Here is a 21,186-nt window from a genome sequence, read left to right as displayed (position 1 = left end):
ATGCAGCTCACAACAGCAATGGGTGCCCCAAATGTGAGATTCCATGAAGGTACAAGTCAAGCTAAGAAGCAGTTTCTGCATAAAGGCCAGGTAACTTGCCTTGGTATGTATGAGAGTCTATTGAGCATGGTGACATTTCTCAGAAGTGCCTTTAGGTAACTTGCCTTGGTATGTATGAGAGTCTATTGAGCATGGTGACATTTCTCAGAAGTGCCTTTAAAAGATGCCAGTGCAAGGATGGGATCGAAGAGTTCAGGGAGTAATGAAGAACAGAAGTTTGGCCTGGCTGCAAAGAAGGCAAAGCATGGCAGAGATAGATGCTGTAATCCAGCAAAAGACTCTACTTTGGGTCAGAACAGAGCTGTTTAAATCCAAGCTAGAAATCTACATCTGTTTACCTGTAACTTTAAACTGATGTGGAAACATGTACAGGCAATCTGCAAAGGAATCAAGGTGTGATGGGACAGTATAAAAAAAGCACAACTGAATATGGTAGGAGTGCATAAAGGGCCTAAGAATCTTGATGTCTGTAAACAAAATAACTGAAATGCAAATGCTACTTGTGCTTATATGAAGGAGACCTACAAATACCTAACGGAATAAAAGAAGGTATGTATTATGGTAGTCCTTCATTATAAGGTGTTCAAGAAAAGCAAGGTAAAGAGAACTTGGAACAGAGTGATACACAGCAGCTTACATCAAGGAGACAGTTCAGCGAAGAAAGTGAACAGGGAGAAGCAAAGGTTGAAAGTGAAGAAATCTGAGTCAACTGGCAATCAGGATAAAAAGAGAAAAAAAGGGACAGAAAACTGGCAGTTAACAGGCATCTACAGCTTACTTGATACATATAAAAGGGAGGGGGTGCAATAAAATGTTCAAAATGCAGGAAGGTATGAGCAAAACAATGAGGTGAGGTGAATTGGGGGGGGGATACTGTACAGAACAGAAAAGAAGCTGTGCACAGAGATTAGATTAGGAAAAGGGTGACAGGAAAGTCAGTGAGGCAAAACCAGAATTAGAAATGAATTATGCGTTTTTAACCTTACATCTAAACCCCAACCTCAAGCTAAATGGCCATATGTTAAACCTAGAGAAATACCCCCTTCTCCTGAATACTGTTATCGCTGATTTTTTCCCCTTTAGACAGCAGACAATATCTGACCTAAGAACTCACCTAGACTTGCCCTATAAGTACCTGTCTATCTTACGACAAATAAGAGAATTAATACGAAAATACTTAGACCACCCATTGGTCGCGGATAATGATATCTCAACATGCATAATGCTAAGGAAACTCCTGCTCAGTGAAAAAAAAAAGACATCAAACACATACAAGGTCATCATGACTCTTAGATATCAGAGGGAACTCATTTATTTGAGATTCTGGCTAAAGATCAACCCTGATATAAATCAAGGACAAATCTTAAAGGCTATAAATATAAGCTCTAAATCTATCCCCTTCAAAAAGATGAAATACACTCAACTGAGGATTATGAACAATGCGTATTATACCCCTGAGGTCCTCAGCAAAATCTTCCCTAATCAATCCCCTAAATGTCAATATTGTTCAAACCAAACGGATGATATCCTTCATTTGTTTTGGAGTTGCAAGTGTTCCTACAAGCTATGGTGTGCTCTGAGGGTGATACTTGAAAAAACTGGATATGAAAAATCCACCCTGTCATGGGAATTCACCATCCTTCATATTCCTCCTCCCGGCCTATCTGAAAGAAAATGCAAGATTCTGATTCCTATTTTTATGCTAGTCAAATATTACATCTCCTTGAATTGGAAAAATAGACACTCCCTTTCTTGGGAAGGCTTTAAACACATGGCGATTAAGCACCTCAGAGCACACAAATTCTTGTTCCACAATATCAAGCACAAGCCAGTTAATAAGGAATTTTGGGGAATATTTTTTGATCATATACTTAAAGACTTACCTTTCATGGTTATCATCAGTATTCACCATGCTGTATTGGACTGACGCAGGAATTGTCTTGGGCAATGTATGACGTGTATATAGTTTATGATTTAGTGTTTTTATCCATTAGATGAATGTTTTAGGTTTCTTTTTCATGTGCCTTATCATAATTCAATGACTGTAATTCATAAATATGATTTTTTTTTTTTTTTTTTTTTTTTATGTAATCTTTGTAATGTAAGTTTTGCTTTCTGTTTTCTTTTTGCTGAAAATTTACAATAAAGAGAATTTCAAAAAAAAAAAGAAATTAATTACCAGGAGAGGGGAAAATGCGTCAGACTCAATGAAACAGGCTATAGAAGGGAGAGTACTAACATAGGTACAAAACAAAAAAAAAGTAAGTTCACCTTCTAATAACACCTTATTGTCTATTTTCAGAAAGAAGCAAGGACAGAGGACTTCCAAGTAGGAAGTACGTGGTAAAAATGGGAGGAAGAGGTAACAGATGGAGGGTGAACACTAGAAGAAAATATAACCAAATGAATGGCATGACACAGGAGTTAAAGTTAATATTAATATTAGGATTTTTCAGGAGGTATTTTTTTTGTTAACCATGCAGGCCCAGTGGACACAATCCATCTGCAGGTGTGACCTAGGAACAATGCTTGGCTAAGTAACTTGCTCAAGGTCACAGAGTAGACAAATGAGCTCTGAGGTAATCAGTACACGTATCATAAGAACTACAGCTCATACCCATGAACCATCTGCACTAACTGCCAGGGTGACCACAGTACTGGTACAACCAGTGCTGAGTGGTGATGCAGTAGATAAATGAAAAAAGGCAAAAATGTTGCTTCTCCACAAGAAAGAAAGAAAGAAACATTCTGCAAATTAGAACCCAATAAGCAAGGCCTCAGTGGCAAGAATGGTGAAGAACAATAAAGAAAAGACTCATGGTACCCACAGAAAATAGCCACTTTAGACAGAATGCTAAGAAAAAGAAGGGCGCCATCCACGGTAGAGAGCCCTTTCAGCACATGCTCAGACCAGAAGTTCCTGTCACTGCACTCTGATTCACTGCAATGACTTGGTCAAAGTGGATTCAGACAAGGAGCAAAGTAACCTACCCTGACTTTAGTGAGCCCTTTAAACTGCTCCCCCAGAGAAGGAACATACAAGACAAGGTGAACAGGTGGCAGCTGATATTTAATAATGCAGTCGCATACAAGGTGCACAAATATAGGGCACAATATTTTGGATAAGATAGACTTTGGTAGAGGGCTAATTCTACTCTATAAAAGGAAAAGATCTGGAACTGGTGATAAACAGCTTTCAATAGGCAAGTAGGTGTTATGTCCAATGAAAACCGGATATATTCTTGACTTTGAAAAGAGAGAGGAAATCCACATTTCACTTATAGCTGTCAGACTAGATCTGCACTATGTACAGTTCTGGTAGCTCAGTAGCCAAACAACTGCACTGACAGGGAGCAGAAAAGGATGTGAAGGGCAATGCTAGTGGCACACATTATCATTCAAGTGGGGGGGGGGTAGTACCATCTAATTTGCCAGACTAGTTCTCTATATTCTAGTCTATTTTCCAAGCAACACCCCTCTGGTTGTAGATCACTGTTTCTAAAATACCAAAGGAACTTTTCAAAACCCTCACAAATGGAACTTCGTTTTTATTACCCGCCAAGGATGTCACAATAATGTTCATAATTCTTTTCTTGAATACTCTACGTCTTCCCCACACAGAAGACAGGATAGGAGGAACATTTATCTATGTACACCAGCCCCTTATTTCCTTAGTTACCTTTTTGTAGGGTTATACAACTATCTTGTCTTTTTTCTAACTTTTGTTTGCCACCCGAATGTATATACACTAGTGGCAACTTCCACATTTTTTGTCCCACCGTAATATCATATCATAAATAATTATTTTGTTTTCCATAAGATTTTTCAGGATAAAACCAGTTTTTCGGTTGCAACCCCACTAATCCCTTTATTTCATCTTCGTTAAAAAACTTCTTCTAATTTTCTCTAACTTTTTAATTTTATTACTACCTGCATTGTACTGAATCACCAAAATTTTATTAAAATTTGTTTTTATTGGCATGTGGGTCCCTTATCAACGTTTGTATATTACTGAAGGGCATCTCTTCTGCAGTAGCTCCTAGGATTGGCTTAAACCTACTGTTCCTATGTTCAAAAATATGATCTCAAATATCTTTAGCCATTCCTTTCAGGTATCCCCTTTCTAAAAAAACATATGTAAAAGCTTATAAGCCTCCATATTAAAGCATCTCATCTTCAGATATCATAAGTGATAGCTGAATAAATTGTCCTTTAACTAACCCTTTCTTAGTACCCAGTCCTTTAACTAACCCTTTCTTAGTACCCAAGAGGTGCACTATTACAATGCAAATATGAGTTACTAAAAGTGGGCTTTCTACAAATATTTGACCTAAAGCTGTCATAGCCCCAAGATATAAAAACATCCAAATAGTTCATACCGTCTATATTTTGAGTGTAGGTAAACTTGAGAAATTCAGTGGTATCACTCAAATACAAGACAAATTGTGGAATATAATCCATGGGGCCATCCCATAAAACAAAAATGTCATCCGAATATCTAAAATAAGCTATACAGACTTGAAAAGAAAATGAAACACAAATTTCTTTTCTCAACTCCTAAGACCAAATTTGCAAATAGAGGGGCACACATTGCCCCCATTGCTACCTCTTTAATTTGCTGACTAACCTCATATATTTTGAAGGAGAAATCTTTAATACTACATCTACACAGTCCATCAAAAAATTGGTGCATTTAGCTGTTAAAGACTCCCAACTCAAAAGGCCTTCATGAAAGAGAGAGACATGCCTTGTTCCTGGGGGATGAAAGAAAACAAATCTACCACATCGGTGGTTAAAAAATGTATGCCCCCCCCCCCCCCCACACACACACACACACATACCACTTTAACCAAGCTAAAACTGTCCCAGAAGTCTTTACTAATGTGTGTGGCTCTTTGGTGTAGATTTCAATAGTCTGACTACATAAACTTCAAATGGGCAGGCATTTGAATTCCTTGCTGCCATAATAGGCCTAAAAGGAGGATTTTTGATATCCTTATGTACCTTAGGAATTCTAAAAATATAGTCAAAATTAATTGTCTTGAATTTCTAAGGAAATCATACAGTGCAAAATCAATGGTAATTTTTAAAAGACAATCCTCTAAAATAGAACAAGGTTATATTATTCTGTGCCATCCAGAATCAGGTTAAGTATTGTCATCTTGCAATAACTGATTACATCATGGTGATGCTCGATTTATCAAAAATAACCATTTCCCCTCTTATCTGGTAGCATAATTCTCAGTGATTTATTGTACCCAATATCATTCAAAGTTCTGTTTCTTCTTTACTAAGCTAGGACTTGTTGAAAAAAAAATTTAGTAGTTTGTAAATGTTCTGAATACAAGCATATGCAAATGTCTGTAACATAGGATGCAAGACTGGATTGAATACTTTTCTTGTTTATGTTTGTATTTGTAAAAGTTTTTTTTTCAGGAACATTCTTTGTGTCCTTGTATAGTATAGATAAATTTCCTGGCAACAAGGGCACAAGAACTGAGGGTTAATCATCAGATGACTACAATTAAAAACATTAAAACCTGTACAATTTATCATACCATCATCACTCACAGAAATCATGCGTTTTCTTCCCTCTCCCCTTCCTAAATTAGTTTGTTCCCTTCTCATTGCTAAAGTAAGGAATTCACTGTTGACCTGGTTGGGCTTCTAATAAAAGTTTCCCCTCTCCTGTTGAGCCAATTTCTCCGATCTCTGTAGGGGGGTATTCCAAAGGATCCATTTTTGAAATAGTGAGCCACCCCCATCTTTAAATTTTGAATTATGTTCATGACCACTGATAAATACACCATGTGTACTTTGTATATCATTACTTTCCACATTTTCAAAATTGTTGCCTCACCCCCTGGATTCCTATCTCTAGATGAATAAGGTGTAGGATAAGCCAATTTACTTTTATACTGCATTAAATACCTCTCAATCTTTTTACTGCTGTGCATCATATTAATATCACACTGTTTGTCAATATGTTTAAAAATGCACCCCTACTTTGATGCACTGTAAGTTGCAAATCATTACTCTATTTCATTAATGCACTTCTCATTATATGTAATCAAAGCTTATTAATTCGAACCCCTGCCAACCAAGCATATATCACATGATTCCCAATAAAAAGAAAAATGAATTACAATTTAAACTATTAGGAATCTTATAAAAGTGCAGCCCTGATGGAATAATTTTCTGTCTCAGACATTTCTCAAAATAGGCTAGTTCAATCTGTAGACTCAGAAGTTTCCAAAGGAAAATGGGCCGTGGTGGTGCAGAGGTTAGCATCGTCCCCTCACAGCAAGAGGTTCTTCAGTTCGATTATTGGCTGGAGTTCCTTCTGTACAGAGTCTGCATGTCCTTCCTGCGGTTGAGTGAGTTTTAAAAGACATGCAGGTAGGGGTGTGTGTGTGTGTGTGTTCCTTCTGTGAAAGTTGGGCTCTAGGATGGCAACTCGGCACCATATAAACCATGGCCAATCAGTCTACGGACCAGTGATCCACTGTGGTGACCCCTAACTGGGAAAAGCCAAAAGACACCGATAGAAAAGGATGGAAAATTGTCCCTTCCTAAGTCATTATCAGAGGGGTGGTTCATTTAAAAACACTGGCTGTTTAACCCATGTCTAAAAGATATAGGTAAAGGCAGTTTGTTGTGAGGATGAACCTCAATACCGCTCTCCTTCCCATAAACATTCTCTCCAATCATTGGCAATGTATGGCTTATAGTACCTTGTGTGGGTAGGCCTGGACCAAGATGCATTAGATTAGGGGATAAGGATTTGCCAGCCAAAAATTGGTACTCTTTTTAAAATTACATGCAGCCAAGCTTTAAAAAATGATATTTTAAAAAAAATTACAATTTTAACATTAGTTTTTCATTGCACTCTATGTAAAAAAAAAAATAACTAACTATTTGCCCCCTCCTGATTTAAATGTTTCAGATCAAACAAATTTAAATATTAGACAAAGATAACCCAAGTAAACATAAAATGCAGTTTTTAAGTGATGATTTTTATTTATTAAGGGGGAAAAAACTATCCAAACCTACATGGCCCTATGTAAAAAAGTAATTGCCCCCTTGTTAAATCATGAAGTAACATCAATAGATCACTTAAATAGAACCTGTCAGACAAAGTGAAGTAGGCCAAAAGATCTCAAAAAGGAAGACATCATGCCCCGATCTAAAGAAATTCATGCCGCAATCTAAGTTCCGCAACAGATGAGAAACAAAGTAATTGACATTTAACAGTCTGGAAAAGGTTACAAAGCCATTTCTAAAGCTTTGGGACTCCAGCGAACCACGGGGAGAGGCATTATCCACAAATGGAGAAAACATGGAACAGTGGTGAACCTTCCCAGGAGTGGCCGGCCTACAAACATTACCTCAAGACCGCAATGACGACTCATCCAAGAGGTCACAAAAGAACCCAGAACAACATCTAAAGAACTGCAGGCATCACTTGCCTCAAGTCAGTGTTCATGACTCAACCATAAGAAAGAGACTGGGCAAAAATGGCATGCATGGCAGAGTTCCAAAGCGAAAACCATTGCTGACCAAGAGCATAAAGGCTCGTCTCACCTTTGCCAAAAAAATCTTGATGATCCCAAAGACTTTTGGGAAAATATTCTGTGGACTGATGAAACACTTTTTGGGAGGTGTGCGTCCTGTTACATCTAGCATAAAAGTAACACAGCATTTCAGAAAAAGATCATGTCAACAGTCAAGCATGGTGGTGGTAGTGTGATGGTCTGGGGCTGCTTTGCTGCTTCTGGACCTGGACGACTTGCTGTGATAGATGGAACCATGAATTCTGCTCTCTACCAAAAAATCCTGAAGGAGAATGCCCGGCTATCAGTTTGTGACCTCAAGCTGAGGCATACTTGGGTTCTGCAGCAGGACAATGATCCAAAACACACCAGCAAGTCCACCTCTGAATGGCTTAAAAAACAAACAAAATTAAGGTTTTGGAGTGGCCTAATCAAAGTCCAGACTTGAATTCAATTGAGATGATGTGGCATGACCTTAAAAAGGTGGTTCATACTCGGAAACCCTCCAATATGGCTGAATTAAAAACAATTCTGCAAAGAAGAGTGGGCCAAAATTCCTCAACAGTGATGTGAAAGACTCATTGCCAGTTATCGCAAATGCTGACTGCAGTTGTTGCTGCTAAGGGCGGCAAAACCAGTTATTAGGTTTAGGGGGCAATTACTTTTTCACAGAGCCATGCAGGTTTGGATTTTTTTTTTCTTAATAAATAAAATCATCACTTAAAAAAAACTGCATTTTGTGTTTACTTGTGTTATCTTTGTCTAATATTTATAGGTTCATAGGTAGGTAACTAGGCTATCGGCCCAAGGGCCTAAGTAAGCCTAGCCAACAAGGTTCCCTGGCTTACGCCACCCAAGAAAGTTATTTTCCTAAGTGATCCCGGGGTGTATTTCCTATTTCCCATCCACGTACCAAGATTTTTCTTGAAGAGTACTAATGAGGAACATTGCTTGACATAGATGGGTAGCTTGTTCCAGATTATGGGAAGTCTCTGGGACAGGAATCTATCCCTCCAGCATGTCCTGTTTGTGGTGACAAGGTTTAGGTCCCTAGAGCATGTAGCTCGGAGGGATTGGGACTTCTTTAGGTGTAGCATGTCCAACAGCTCTGGGTTTGACATAGCTTTATATGTTAGGCAGAGATCAACTCTGAGTAGGTGATATGCTACAGAGTAAAGCTGGAGTTTTTTTGAGACGGTCAGTGTAGAGCATCTGTTTGAGACCAGTAATCCTCTTTGTGAGGTACTTTTGTGTCCTTTCCAGTTGCTGCAGATGTCATGTGAGGTACATTCTAAAAGGGGCGTTGTACTCTATAATGGGTCTAATGAGTGTCGAGTAGAGGGGAACAATGACCTCTTTTTTTCCTAGATGAGAACCCTTTTGTGATTAAGTGTGCCACATATAAGGATTTCCTGATTATCAAAAGGAGAGACTACTGTCCACCTGGGTCCCCAGGTTTCTTATCACACATTCGGAGTTAAGTAGACTGCCACCTATGTGGTAATTCATGGGTACAGAGTTTTTACCAAAGGGGATGACAATGCACTTTTTGGCATTGAGCTTGAGGCCATGGCTCCAACACCAGGCATCTGTCTCAGTGAGGCCCTTCTGTAGGATGTCCACATCATTTGGGGACTCAACTATGGCTCCTAGTTTGTAGTCATCTGCATACTTCATTAGCCAACTGCCTTCTGTGTTTGGCATCCACTTCTCTGGAGTACAGGCTAACAGGAGAGGTCCCAGGACTGAACCCTGTTGTACTCTACTTGTCACTGGTTTGAAGTCAGATTTAGACTCTGCAACTTTTACAGTGTGGGTTCTGTCAGTGAGCAAATTGGCATCCCATCTTGTGATGTATGGATTTATACGTAGTTTAGTGAGTTTAGCTAGAATTCCAGAATGGGGGATGGTGTTGAAAGCCTTGGCGAGGTCAAGATAGGCTGTGTGAACCACCTTACCCTCGTCTACGGCTTTGGTGACTGCCTCAAAAGAAATCGATCAGGTTCAGGAGGCACGATCTGCCTTTCACAAACACGAACTGGGTGGGGTCCAGAGTTTGGAGGCTACCAGTGTCTTTGTTTATGAGTTCCAGGATGATACGTTCCATGGCCTTACAGACCAGGCTTGGCAGGCTAATAGGGCGATAGTTCCCGGGATCAGTGGTGGCTCCCCCTTTGTGGAGTGGGATAACTGTTGCCATTCAGTGGGCACAAAGCCTGATGTGAAACTATGATTGAACATGGTGCCACTTCGTTCTAAAGTTCGTGTAAAACGCAGCCTGGGATGTTGTCCAGTCCCATGGATGCTGTGTTTTTGGCTTTAGAGAGTGTAGCTTTTACCTGCGTAGTTGTGACTACAGGGACTCTGCATTCTTCCTGTATAGATATGGGCCCTTTAGAGGTGAGACGGGGTAAAGTTAGCACTGAACCGATCTGCCAGGACGTTGGCAATATCAATTGGTTCTGTAATTTTCATGCCGTTGTGCTGTAACTCAGAGTAGATCTGGGTGCTGCCATTGAGATTCTTGACATAGCTATAGAATGCTTTGTGGTTGTCCCTAGAATCAGTGGTGATTTTGTTTTCATAGCTAGCTTTGGAGGATCTTATAAAGGATCTCAGCTTCTTATGGAGACTGACCAGGGAACTCCTCCACTCATAGGATTGTACTCTCTTTTGCAACAGTTTCTTTCTTCTGTTGTAGAGAGTTTGTTTATGGCAGGGGACCACCAAATTGGCTTCCTTTTTTTGGAGGATAGCGTCTTGGTTCTGTTTGGGATAGCACGATCCATGAAATCATGTAAATGCTTACAGAGTCCATCTGTGTAGAATTCAGCAGTCATAACTGTACTGTCCATTTGCATGGGTGTCATGGAGTTCGCCACTTCTGCCTTAAGAAGCATGAAGTTGGCTTTGGAGAAATTTTTTACCGTGATTTCCTTAATGGGGGGTGGGGGCGGGATGTGGATATCTAGGATGATTAGCTTATGGTCGGATCTGACCAATGAGGAGTTGACTTCAGGTTTGGAACACCAGTCACTCATGCTGGTAATGACTAGGTCTAGGATATTGTTGCCCCTGGTGGGGGTGTAGATAAGTTGATCCAGGTCATTGGAATTTATAAATTCCAGAAAGCGTGGAGCGAAGGAGTTGGTACACTAGTAGTTTTCCCAGTTAATGGTGGGGTAGTTGAAATCGCCCATTATTAGGGTGTTTGGCTGAATCCTAATATTTTCCAGTACATCAAGAAAAGAGGAGTGGGAATCCTGCGGCATGGTGGGGGATCTGTAGCAAGCTACAAGTTGGAATGCAGTTTTGCCCAGAGTTAGTTGCACTTGGATAACCTCAGATGCAACTAGCCTGGAGGTGTGGATATCCTTAATGAATATGGACACACCTCTGCCTTTGGTGTTCCGGTCCAGGTTAGGTGGCCAAAAAGTGTGGTAGGAGTTATTGCCTGGTAAAAGCAGGGGTGCTCTCTGGAGCCTTGAACCAGGTCTCAGTCACTGCACAGATATTGATATTCTCCATTTTAAGTAGTGCCTCGAGGGAGTCCATTTTGAGATTTAGACTTTGAGCATTGAGTAGCATTACCCTCAGTTTTTGCTTGCCTGTTCCTGTTACCACCTTGCCTAAAAAAGGCACTATAGGGGCAGCAAGAGCCTTAGCCAGTATCTGGAATCCCAGGGGTGATAGTTGCAGGCCCTCTCTGGCAAAGCATCGTGGTCTGTCGACCATGTCGTCCCAGGCAGACAGATACTGGATCCCCTTAGAATGACACCAGAAGTTTAGCCAATTGTTGAAGTCAATCATTTTGTCCTTGCACTGCGATATCATCCTGGGAGATGGCAGGATGCTACTCAGGGCTAGGGGTCATACCTGCGTCTGGGCTACAAGATCGGAGAGCTCTTCCGTCTCTCTTTTCATGTAGTCCAGGGAGGTACATCTCAGGTCATTCACACCAACATGGACAATGACAGAGTCATATTTGTACTTGTTGTGGAGTGACCCAAATGCATGGGTTATGTGGTGGATCCTGGCGCCAGACAGGCAGTTGACAGTAAGCTTTTCCTTGTTTAGCCTGGTGAGTGGGACATCAGTGTGCCTGACTATAGAGTCACCTATGACTAGTGTGTTGGGTACACTGTTTTGCCTTATGGGCTGTGGTTGAGTGGCACACTGAGTCTATGGGCTATGTGTCATTTGGGTTGTGTTGGGGGATGGAGGTTGCTTGCGTTTCTGCTTTGGAGGTCTCTGTTGCTTGAGCAGATTATTATTGAGAGTCTCCGCGAATGTTTTTGTATTTCTATGTTTGGATTTTGGTGGTGTAGGTTTAGTGGAACTATGTGAGGAGTGTGGTGTGGTGCAAATGTTTACTTTCTCCTCTTGACTGTCAAGTTCAGTCTTGGTTGGAGAGAGCTTTACCTCCAGTTTGGCTAGTAAGTGCATCTCTCACGGGTTGTGGTGTTGGGTGGTAGGAGACGAGGGTTGTCTGTGTACATGAGGCAATTGCTACATTGCCCCAAGTTGCCCAGATTCATCAGATAGACAGGAGCGAGCACTGGGAGCTGACCCTTGGACATGCCAGAATAAAAAACTACTTTCCTCTAGACAAGTGAGGAAAGTGAGTATGAGTGGTTTTTCTCTAAGAAAGTGAGGAAAGTAAGTACAAAAACTGTTTTCCTCTATGTAAAGAGGAAGATTGAGTGCTGTAGTAATTTGTAGCTTATTTAGTGCTCACAACAAGTTCTGAGCACGAATAAGCAAATTCAAGTGCTAAAACTAAGAATCTGTACCTGGATCTTGTGGTAGATAGGCTACCTAGTGCTCATCACGCCCACTGATAAGCTAGAATGCTTCTCTCCAACACAGAAAGGCTTGGGGGGCTCAGAAGCTTACAAACAGTCCTAGATATAGCAAATCTGTATCTGGACTAGACTAGTTATAGGAAAGATGGGGAAACTAAGTGGAAACACGGGCTTTTAAACCAGTAAGTTGAAAGTGATGGAAAAAATGTGTTTGATGAGCTGAAACATTTAAGTGCGACAAACATGCAAAAAATAAAAATCAGGAAGGGGGCAAATACTTTTTCATTGCACTGTACACATTTTTATTAGTTCAGATGTTTTGTCCTATTTGTGGAGCTGTTTAATATAATGTATACAATAATTCATGTATAGTGACAAGTAATGAAGTTTGGCTGCTGTACCTTTAAGAAGTAATTAAGGAGGTTATGGTGTGCATATAAAAGGGATAATTTGTCTTGATTAATTGGAACTTCATCAGAACTAAGACATTAGGAATGAAAGTGCTTCAATCTGGATATTATGATTTTGTGATCATACAGTTAATATAAAATATTTTTATTTGGTTATCCTGACATCTTGATATCCATTACCAACCTGAAGTAATTGCAGGCTTTACTATTTTATTTCCTCATGTAGGCCTTTTTGCCTCCTATTTGAACAATCAACTGGCAAGTTTCTGTTCCAGGACTCAATCCAAGAAGGCCTGGAAGACAGATGCCATTTCTTTGAACAGGAATGTTCCTGTATGCTTTTCCACTAGTAGCAACTACCTCCCTCCATCCTCCTTGATTTTGGTGTGCTTTTAGGCCAGGATCTGGACGGTTACATTTTGCTGTTCCTAGCATTGACCATCTAGGGCTCAGCCTCCCTCTCTCTCTACTGGCAGGAAAGCTTTGCAACACAACTTCCCTTTTATTCAGCTCAGCTCTAGCTGCTTGATAGTTTGGACATGTGGAATGCGCTCTGAAGCTTTGGAAGCTGACCAGCTGTTATATCCTTTCCTTGGCAGAATATAACCTATATTGCTAAGGTTGCTGCAGCAGTGATCTTTCAAATATCTCTTATTACACAACTGTATGTTTTAAGCATGCCACTCATCAGAAAAAAAGTATGCAGTTGATACAAGTCTGCCCGACAGGACTGCACAGTGCTAAGATACCGTTACATGCCCAAACTAATTTTGTATAAATTCTAGCTAACAGAACACATTTTGATTTAAAATACAATTTCCTTCATAATATACAAGATGAGAAAACTACCCTAAATCAACAAAATGCAGTGATACTGCCACCTTAATGGAGAATATAAATACAAGTACACAGCTACATATGCAAGTAAGTGGAAAACTGATAACTACACTACCAGTTACACACAGAATAAATGTATATTTTATACTAACATGGCAAAGGTAAGTGCAGAGTGATGATCCTTGATAAAAAGGTAATTTAGGAAGAATAAAAAGTTTTAACACACAGAAGAATAGAAGGCAGTCCATTAAATCCTAGTTTTCATTATTGTTTATGGGGAGAAATGCTCAGAGAAGTGCGAGTGAAGAAAATAATAAAGATAACACAGACTGCTTAAAGCTTGTAACCCCCCCCCCCCAAAAAAAAAAGTAGCAACAGGAAGTTATCATCCTGAATGTTTAACTTGTTTCATCCAACAACCAGGTCAAATAAACTCATCCTACAGAATATTTTCAGCCATGTCCCAATACAGAAGTAGTAGCATACATAAATGTGCAGACATAATGGACCAGATTCAAAAAACTGTCTCTCTTACTCCTATGTAAATCTGTTTTATATCTGACCCAGTAAGTACAAGAAAAACGTTTGCTTATAGTTTTGCAAGCAACACAGAACATTAAAGGATAAAAGCAATGTCAGCAACAGAGTAACATTTTAACAAAAATAAAATGAAATACAAAAATTATAATAAAAAAATGGAATTTGATAAAATATAGGGACTGCAAGAGGAGGAGGAGAGGGCCTTAGGGAAAACAGACAAGGACAAGAAAGGAGGAAGATGAAGGCTTAGGAGCATCTAAGAAAATCTATTTAGTAAGGCAAGATGAATTTATTGGTGGGGTGCCAACAGTATATAAACTCCAAGAGAAGTGAAATACAAAAAGCATATTATTGCTTATTTATACACACATTAAACAATATTACTGTTTAAAACAAAAGTTACATATTGTTGTAAGTGATGCTAGGTCCATTTACTGCTATTCTCCCGTCCACCATACTCACCATTTAAGACAGGACTCTGTTCTTGTACGCAAGCATTGCTCGTTACATTCTCTAACACTGCTATCAGTCACAAAGCAATCCATTACTAAATCATTCAATTTACCCTGCATTATGTCTTACTGTACCAAGATGTACTGTCACCTTTTTCAATGGTAATGCCATCTCTGAAAAGGAACACCCGAGATCCAAACAAATCTATATACAATTGATATTTGTTAATATGTTCATCTGTAGCTGACATGCTTTCAGAACATTACAAAATAGTTTGCATGCAAACCACACAACTTCCCCACATTCACTTCTTTCAGAGGTCTTAATACATGTTCACTTTTCCACAGATCTTAATACATGTTCACTTTTCCACAATCAGGCAACAGATTATCCAGAGGCCACAAAGGCAGCCTGCAACCAGATCCCAAAAAGGCAATCTCATTCCATAACAAACATTACGAAAGGCATGCTAAAGAACTGAAGAACAGTTCCCAGTATGTTTAATGCAGCACAGGTCACCCTAGGATTATAACTAGTTTCAGCAGTTGAGTATATTAACTTCATTAACTATTTCATTAATACACATTATATTTCATCAAAGCTTGTAACAAGCAGTTCCCAGTTTGGGTATCACAGTACCTTGTGCGTTTCATGATAAAGTATGCACACCTCCCCAAACCACAGTTTCTCTATGTCTATACTGATGCTATCTAGTCATGCAGTATGAGTTGTCATTAGTTTTCCTTATTGTGCTCCAATTTGACAATCGAACATGACATGCAACGCAAGTAAAATTTAAATGGGCTTCACAAGAAAGCAGTACTGAAAAGACTACAAGAACATGTGGCTATGCTCTGCAGAAAACAATAAGGCTATGCATTTCAAAATTATCTATCACAACAAGCCTGTCTTGCCCAAGGGAAATGTGACTGTTGATTCTATGAATTTGGGGTGTTCAAAACATTTCTGATACATAAAATATGCAGTTTTATAATGCATTTTGATATTATCTGGTTTAATTTAAAACAACACTAAAAAACTCCAAAAAGTGAAAATCATACAGTAAAAAAGCACACCACTGAATAAGCCAACACAGAGTGCTGAAGCACTCATTTAATCTTTGGTTATTAAATCCAATGTTTAGCACTTACGTTCCTTGTAACACAATACGTTCATAAAGTAACATATTCCTTGAATCTAAAGATTAGAATTGTTTAGGACATTTTGTAAACATGTTTTGTAATATTTGTATTATGTTTTGTGTTAAGGTTGAAAAGTTTTTAATGACTGGAAGTTCATAAGCATGTGATAGTTGATGTAAACTATATAAACAAGGAATTTTTGGTGATTATGTGGTTCTCCTGAAGTTCTTTATGTTACAAAAACAAAAGTACTAAATTGTGGATTTAATTAAATGAGTGGCTTCAGTACTCAGTGTTTGCTTTTTTTGTTTGTTTTAATTTAAAAAACTCTAGGTCAAGAAGCAAGACCTAAATGACTTCCTACAATGAGGCATAACTTGATAAGATGGGAAGGTGTAATAATTTAGCAAAGAAATCTAATAACAGCTTGCTAATGTCTCACTAACGCAAATGATAAAATTCAAGAGGCACATGGTGCCATTTTTGTTTTGAGACAAGTGACCCCGCTATCAGCTGTGCACTCTTAACTTGTTTTATACTGTACAAGCCCATTAAGATAATGTTCCATCTTAATTTCTTTAAAGTTCTGTACCTGGGATCATGTGAAGTGACTAAAAAGCAAATTGTATAATGCATGCATGCAAAGTATAGTCTAGAATGTAGTGTTTCTGTGACACAAAGGATTAATAGGCTCATTCTATAAACACCATTAAGCATAGCTCTCAACCAGTCAGGGAGAAATCCAGAAATAATCAGGGCGACTTTTAAAATATTAATACTATTAACTTGAGACACTATCAGAACAAGAAAATGTGAATTAATATTCATTTTTTGAAGTAAAAGAAGAGTATTACTTATCAAATATAACCTAGAACCTTTTCTACAAAGATCGCCAATTTTTAGGAGGGATTAAGAGGGACAGGGCTAAAATTTGAGTCAAAATCAGTGACAGTTGAGAGGTATGCTACCAAGTTCAGACATTTTTGTTAGCAGCCTCATTCAAGCATGTGAAGCTGTTCTTTTTTATTATTAAAGAAAATCTTGATCATACCTCTTAGCATCTTAGTGCAAGAAATAAAATGGAGGGAAAAGGCTCAAAAATAGGGACAGATTTTAAATATTGTTCTTATAAACTTAGAATATTTCTAGAGTAACCGGGTTTATCATCATACATTTTCTGGTGGTTCTGAAGTCTGAAACTCAAATTTGTCATTATTTGGTGACTTCAGTCCTCAAATCATCACAGTGATTTGCCAGAAACCACAAATTTTATGAGGAATAGACCAAAAATACTGAAGCAAAAAATCTGGGCATTCTGCATAAATCTGGATGGTTGCGAAGAACAATAAATTCTCAGTTAATTGGCACTCATGGGGATTGGTAGATGCCGCAAATTCTCAGTTAACCGGCACCCATGCGGATTGGTAGATGCCAGACACCTACAGTTTTGGGTTGCAAAATAAGCCTAATACTGTACCCTACACTATACCATAAACACTGCATTGATTTGATTTTAATATTGAAATACAGTAATTAAAAGCCTGGCAGGAATAATAATATGCTAAACTCATATTTACGCTAGAACGGCCGTGGCAGGCGGAACAGTTTTCAATGGCATGCTGAGTGGATTGGAATTTAATTAATTCACTTGTGAGAGAGAGTAAGTGAATGAATGTTTGAAAGCAGAAGAGTCATAGATTAGTACTAGGCTAACTGCCCTTGTAGGACATTTTTTTAAGCCTAGCCAATTACCCAATGTGAGAATCAAACCCTGGACCTTGTGCTTGTAAGGCAAACACCTTAACCATTATGCCAACCTCCCACCGTGTGTGAGAGACGTATGAAAGATGAACAGTGTGCATGAGAGATCGGAGAGAGAAACAGTGTGTGAATGCATGTATGAAATCAGAAGCAACTGTGTGTGACAGATCAGACAGATGTACAAAAGCTGAAGAGACTGTGTGTGTGTGTGTGTGTGTGTGTATGTATATATATATATATATATATATATATATATATATATATATATATGTGTGTGTGTGTATATATATATATATATGTGTGTGTGTGTATGTGTGTGTGTGTGTGTGTGTGTGTGTGTGTGTGTGTATGTGTCAGGGATCAGAGAGAAAATGTGCAATCTGATGCAAACTGACTAAGTGTGGAGCAAGTGTTGCCATTTTAGTGATTTGATTTGTTTGGTTTGACTTGTCTTACGGTTGGTGAGAGAGGGAATTTATTCCTAGCTTCTTTTTTAAAACTCTAAAAATGTAAGGTATGTTTCTGCAGGGGGGAAACAGAAAGTGCAACCCATGAAAATTGATTTGTTCATACTGTACTGTATTTCTTCAAATTTTTTTTTTTTTTTTTTTGCTGGTTGCTTCCGGTTAACAGAAAGTTTACTGTATATTACTGTATAACTATTCAAGGTTAAGTGCAATCTAAAATCTCATGTGTGAACAATACTGATGCACGGTAGGGTCAGACATTACAGCCTCTATCAGAAGTACGTGTGGACTAAGTATTTGTGTTCTGCATACTATGGGTTGACTACATTGTTTATTCTAAGTGAGTTTTGCTTTATCAAACATTATTATTAGTTTGTGTAGAATGATATTTTTGTACTCTGTCACAATATCAAGTATACCATGGTAATGTGTTGGTGGCACAAGGCAGCCAAATTACCAATTTTGTTATGGGTGCGTTGGTCTGATAAAAGTGAAGAATGTACAGAACAAAAAAATGTACCACGTGTTTATATCAGGTAGGAAGCCTTTAAATGGACAGGTAATGATATATACAAGCACTAAGACTGCTGCTTTACTAGCTCACTTGTCTGCTTTTAATTTCATTTTGCAGGACTGAAGTTGTTTCATTTTGATGCCCTTGTGCTAGGCAAAATGCCTTTTTTTTTCCACACCATGCCTGATGTTTGTTTGGCTGCACCCATAATGACAGAATCATAGCCGGCCTTAGGCATAGGCCAACTAGGCGGCTGTCTAGGGCGCCGCTCTAACAGGGTCACTTTTCCAGTATTTATTTGGTGTAGGTAGACCAGGATGGGGGCACCGAGTGGTGTGGTGGTGGGGGGAGTGGTGTGGTGGAGCCCTTTTGCCTAGGGCACCAGTTGACCTAAGGCCACTCCTGGACAGAATCAGTGGTAGCCAAGTAGTAAAGGGGCTCTGACCCAAGTAGATATGACAAAAATTGCAAGTGCTACCCTAAAGAATTCCCGAATCTGAGCGCACCAACTGTTTTGTGACGGACTTAAAGGAAAACACAAATACATTATGTATCTGAGGCACTTCCAGTTAAAACCTAAACTCATCTGGATTCTAGTAATAGCTCAAAGCAAGAGAAAATATGCCCTGTAGAGGGCTCCAAATCAGAGGAAGAAGTGACACTGCATCCACTTATTGCAGAAATATGAAAACATACAGGAAAGAAAAAAAAGCATGTTTACAATAATACACCACGTTATAAATTTCTGCAATTTTACAAACATGTCTCTACAACATCCTCCGTTAATATACGGTTACCAGGTAAGATAACGACAGACTTGCACTTCTTTCCTAGGAACCCACTTAGGGTGTTACTCAGTTTTTATACACGCACAGTGCATTTAATACTTATAGCATGAGGGAAGGAAGACAGCAGTCTAAAACCGACTTAACAGTCTGTTTCACGTACCGTCTCAGGGTCGTTTTCGAACACCTCTCTGGCTTCCTCCTTGCTACATTGCTCTTCCACACATTCCCTCTCCAAGTGGCCCTTCTTCGTCTCCTCAAAAACCTGATAGGCTCGTTTTTGCCTTAAAAACTGAACGGCTTGTCTGCCAGGCAGGAAAACTGTCAAATAACAGAAAGATAGCTTATATAACTAGAGTTATCACTCGAATTTAGTTTTGATTATAGCTGCTCTTAAAGGAAAACAAACGATTTCATTCTCTCACTAGGTAATGACAAACTGAGTGTGGTTTTAAAGAACGTAAAGTTAACACAAGAAGAGAAAAAAAGCAATATTACATTTTCAGATTATAGTCTTACTTACTTTGCAGGGACGAGACGGTGACCAGAACGGTTACTATGGCTAGCCGGAATGTGTTAGCACTCGGCATGGTGAGGAAGTTTTCCCTGTGCTACAGGTTTCAGGAACAAACCTTGGAGCTGTGAGTGAAGGAAAGAAGAGCTAAATCATTTGCTGTACGGGGGAAGTCTCCAGCTACTACACAGCCATCCACAATTAGGCATTTTACATATCACAACAAAGCTTAAGAGTCTGACTTACTAAGATATTACAAAAAAAACAGATAAATTTATATGTGTCATAACAGCTGCAAAAGGGATCAGACAAAAGCTACGTGCTTTTTTTCCCTTTTCTTGTTTTACGTTTCTTCATTACGTCTTGCTGTAGGTTTTCCTCGTCCTACTCAACATTTTCCTTATATTTTTCTCCTGTACGTGGTGGTAATGTTGATTTAAGCAAATCACAGTTTTATTACTGAATTTCATAACAGTAACATTACATAAAATTGAAAATATATATTCATGAAATACAATCGTGTACTAAGGTTAAATAAGGTATATAATTATCACCTCTTATAAAGGAACCATTTGATGGAAATCATTGGCTCTTCAGTGTAACACCCATCCCTGTCCCTACTTCAGTTTAAGGTTCAGTTGTACGGTTGCACCTGCAGCTTGAGCATGTTTGTGTCTGACCTACCATAGATCTGCTAGTTACAGCCAGCAGACCCGATCGAGGTACAGATACACACATATAATTTTGTTTTGAAAACAAGTCATATCCATCCTAGCTTTATTGTGTCTGCTTTACCCACAACACACACAAACAGTACCAATAGTCCGGATTTACTTCTGTAGTGTTGCTCCAGCTCCACCAGTTCATCACCTCTGCCAAGAGGCATAGTGCTGGACCTAGCTGGATGTTGGAACCTTCACCACCTAGGTGAACTAATTCTGCTTAGCAATGACAAAGGGCATCTTGCCTCCATTGAATACCGCCACCTGAGTGACCCCCACCCACCCTTCACCCCTTTACTTTACATCTAATACATCTCAATTATACAGGTTTTCGCAGAATGTCTAGATTTTAGCCTCATATTTTTGGTGTGTACCTCCTATAATTTCTTCCTTTCTCGCAAATAGTTGAGGATTGAAGTAATTAAATAATGACAAATATTTGAGTTCAAGACTCCACATCCTTCAGAAAATTCATGCTAATGCAAAACCTATTATTCTATCAACTTTCTAAGTTTGTAAGAGCAATATGTCAAATCTGTCCCTATTTGTCCCCCATCATTTTAGGCTTTGTCCAGATTTTTTTGCTCTAAGAGGTTGAGAGGTATGCGGCTCTGCCAAGTAGG

At 39.0% G+C, this 21,186-nt stretch overlaps 1 protein-coding gene across 4 annotated transcripts in view; it reads right to left on the bottom strand.

The window, feature by feature from the left end:
- The window catches only part of GAS6 (growth arrest specific 6), a 989,702-nt gene extending 969,239 nt beyond the window's left edge, over positions 1-20,463 (bottom strand). For 2 of the 4 annotated variants that reach the window (XM_044071116.1, XM_044071119.1), the window contains exons 1-2: positions 19,851-20,346; positions 19,491-19,648 (exon numbers count right to left, since the gene is read on the bottom strand). In XM_044071116.1, the coding sequence (XP_043927051.1) occupies positions 19,491-19,648; positions 19,851-19,917 (225 nt within the window). In that variant the 5' untranslated portion in view covers positions 19,918-20,346. Of the gene's footprint in view, positions 1-19,490; positions 19,649-19,850; positions 20,347-20,395 lie in introns of those variants that run through there. The other 2 variants (XM_044071118.1, XM_044071117.1) reach the window with 2 other exon arrangements.
- Between the last annotated feature and the right edge of the window lie 723 nt (positions 20,464-21,186).

The sequence above is a fragment of the Protopterus annectens genome, chromosome 5.part0 (genome assembly GCF_019279795.1).
Source record: "Protopterus annectens isolate FY-2018-M chromosome 5.part0, PAN1.0, whole genome shotgun sequence".
NCBI lineage: Eukaryota > Metazoa > Chordata > Ceratodontiformes > Protopteridae > Protopterus > Protopterus annectens.
Note: the sequence above shows the minus strand (reverse complement) of the source record. Positions and strands in the feature narration are given on the sequence as shown.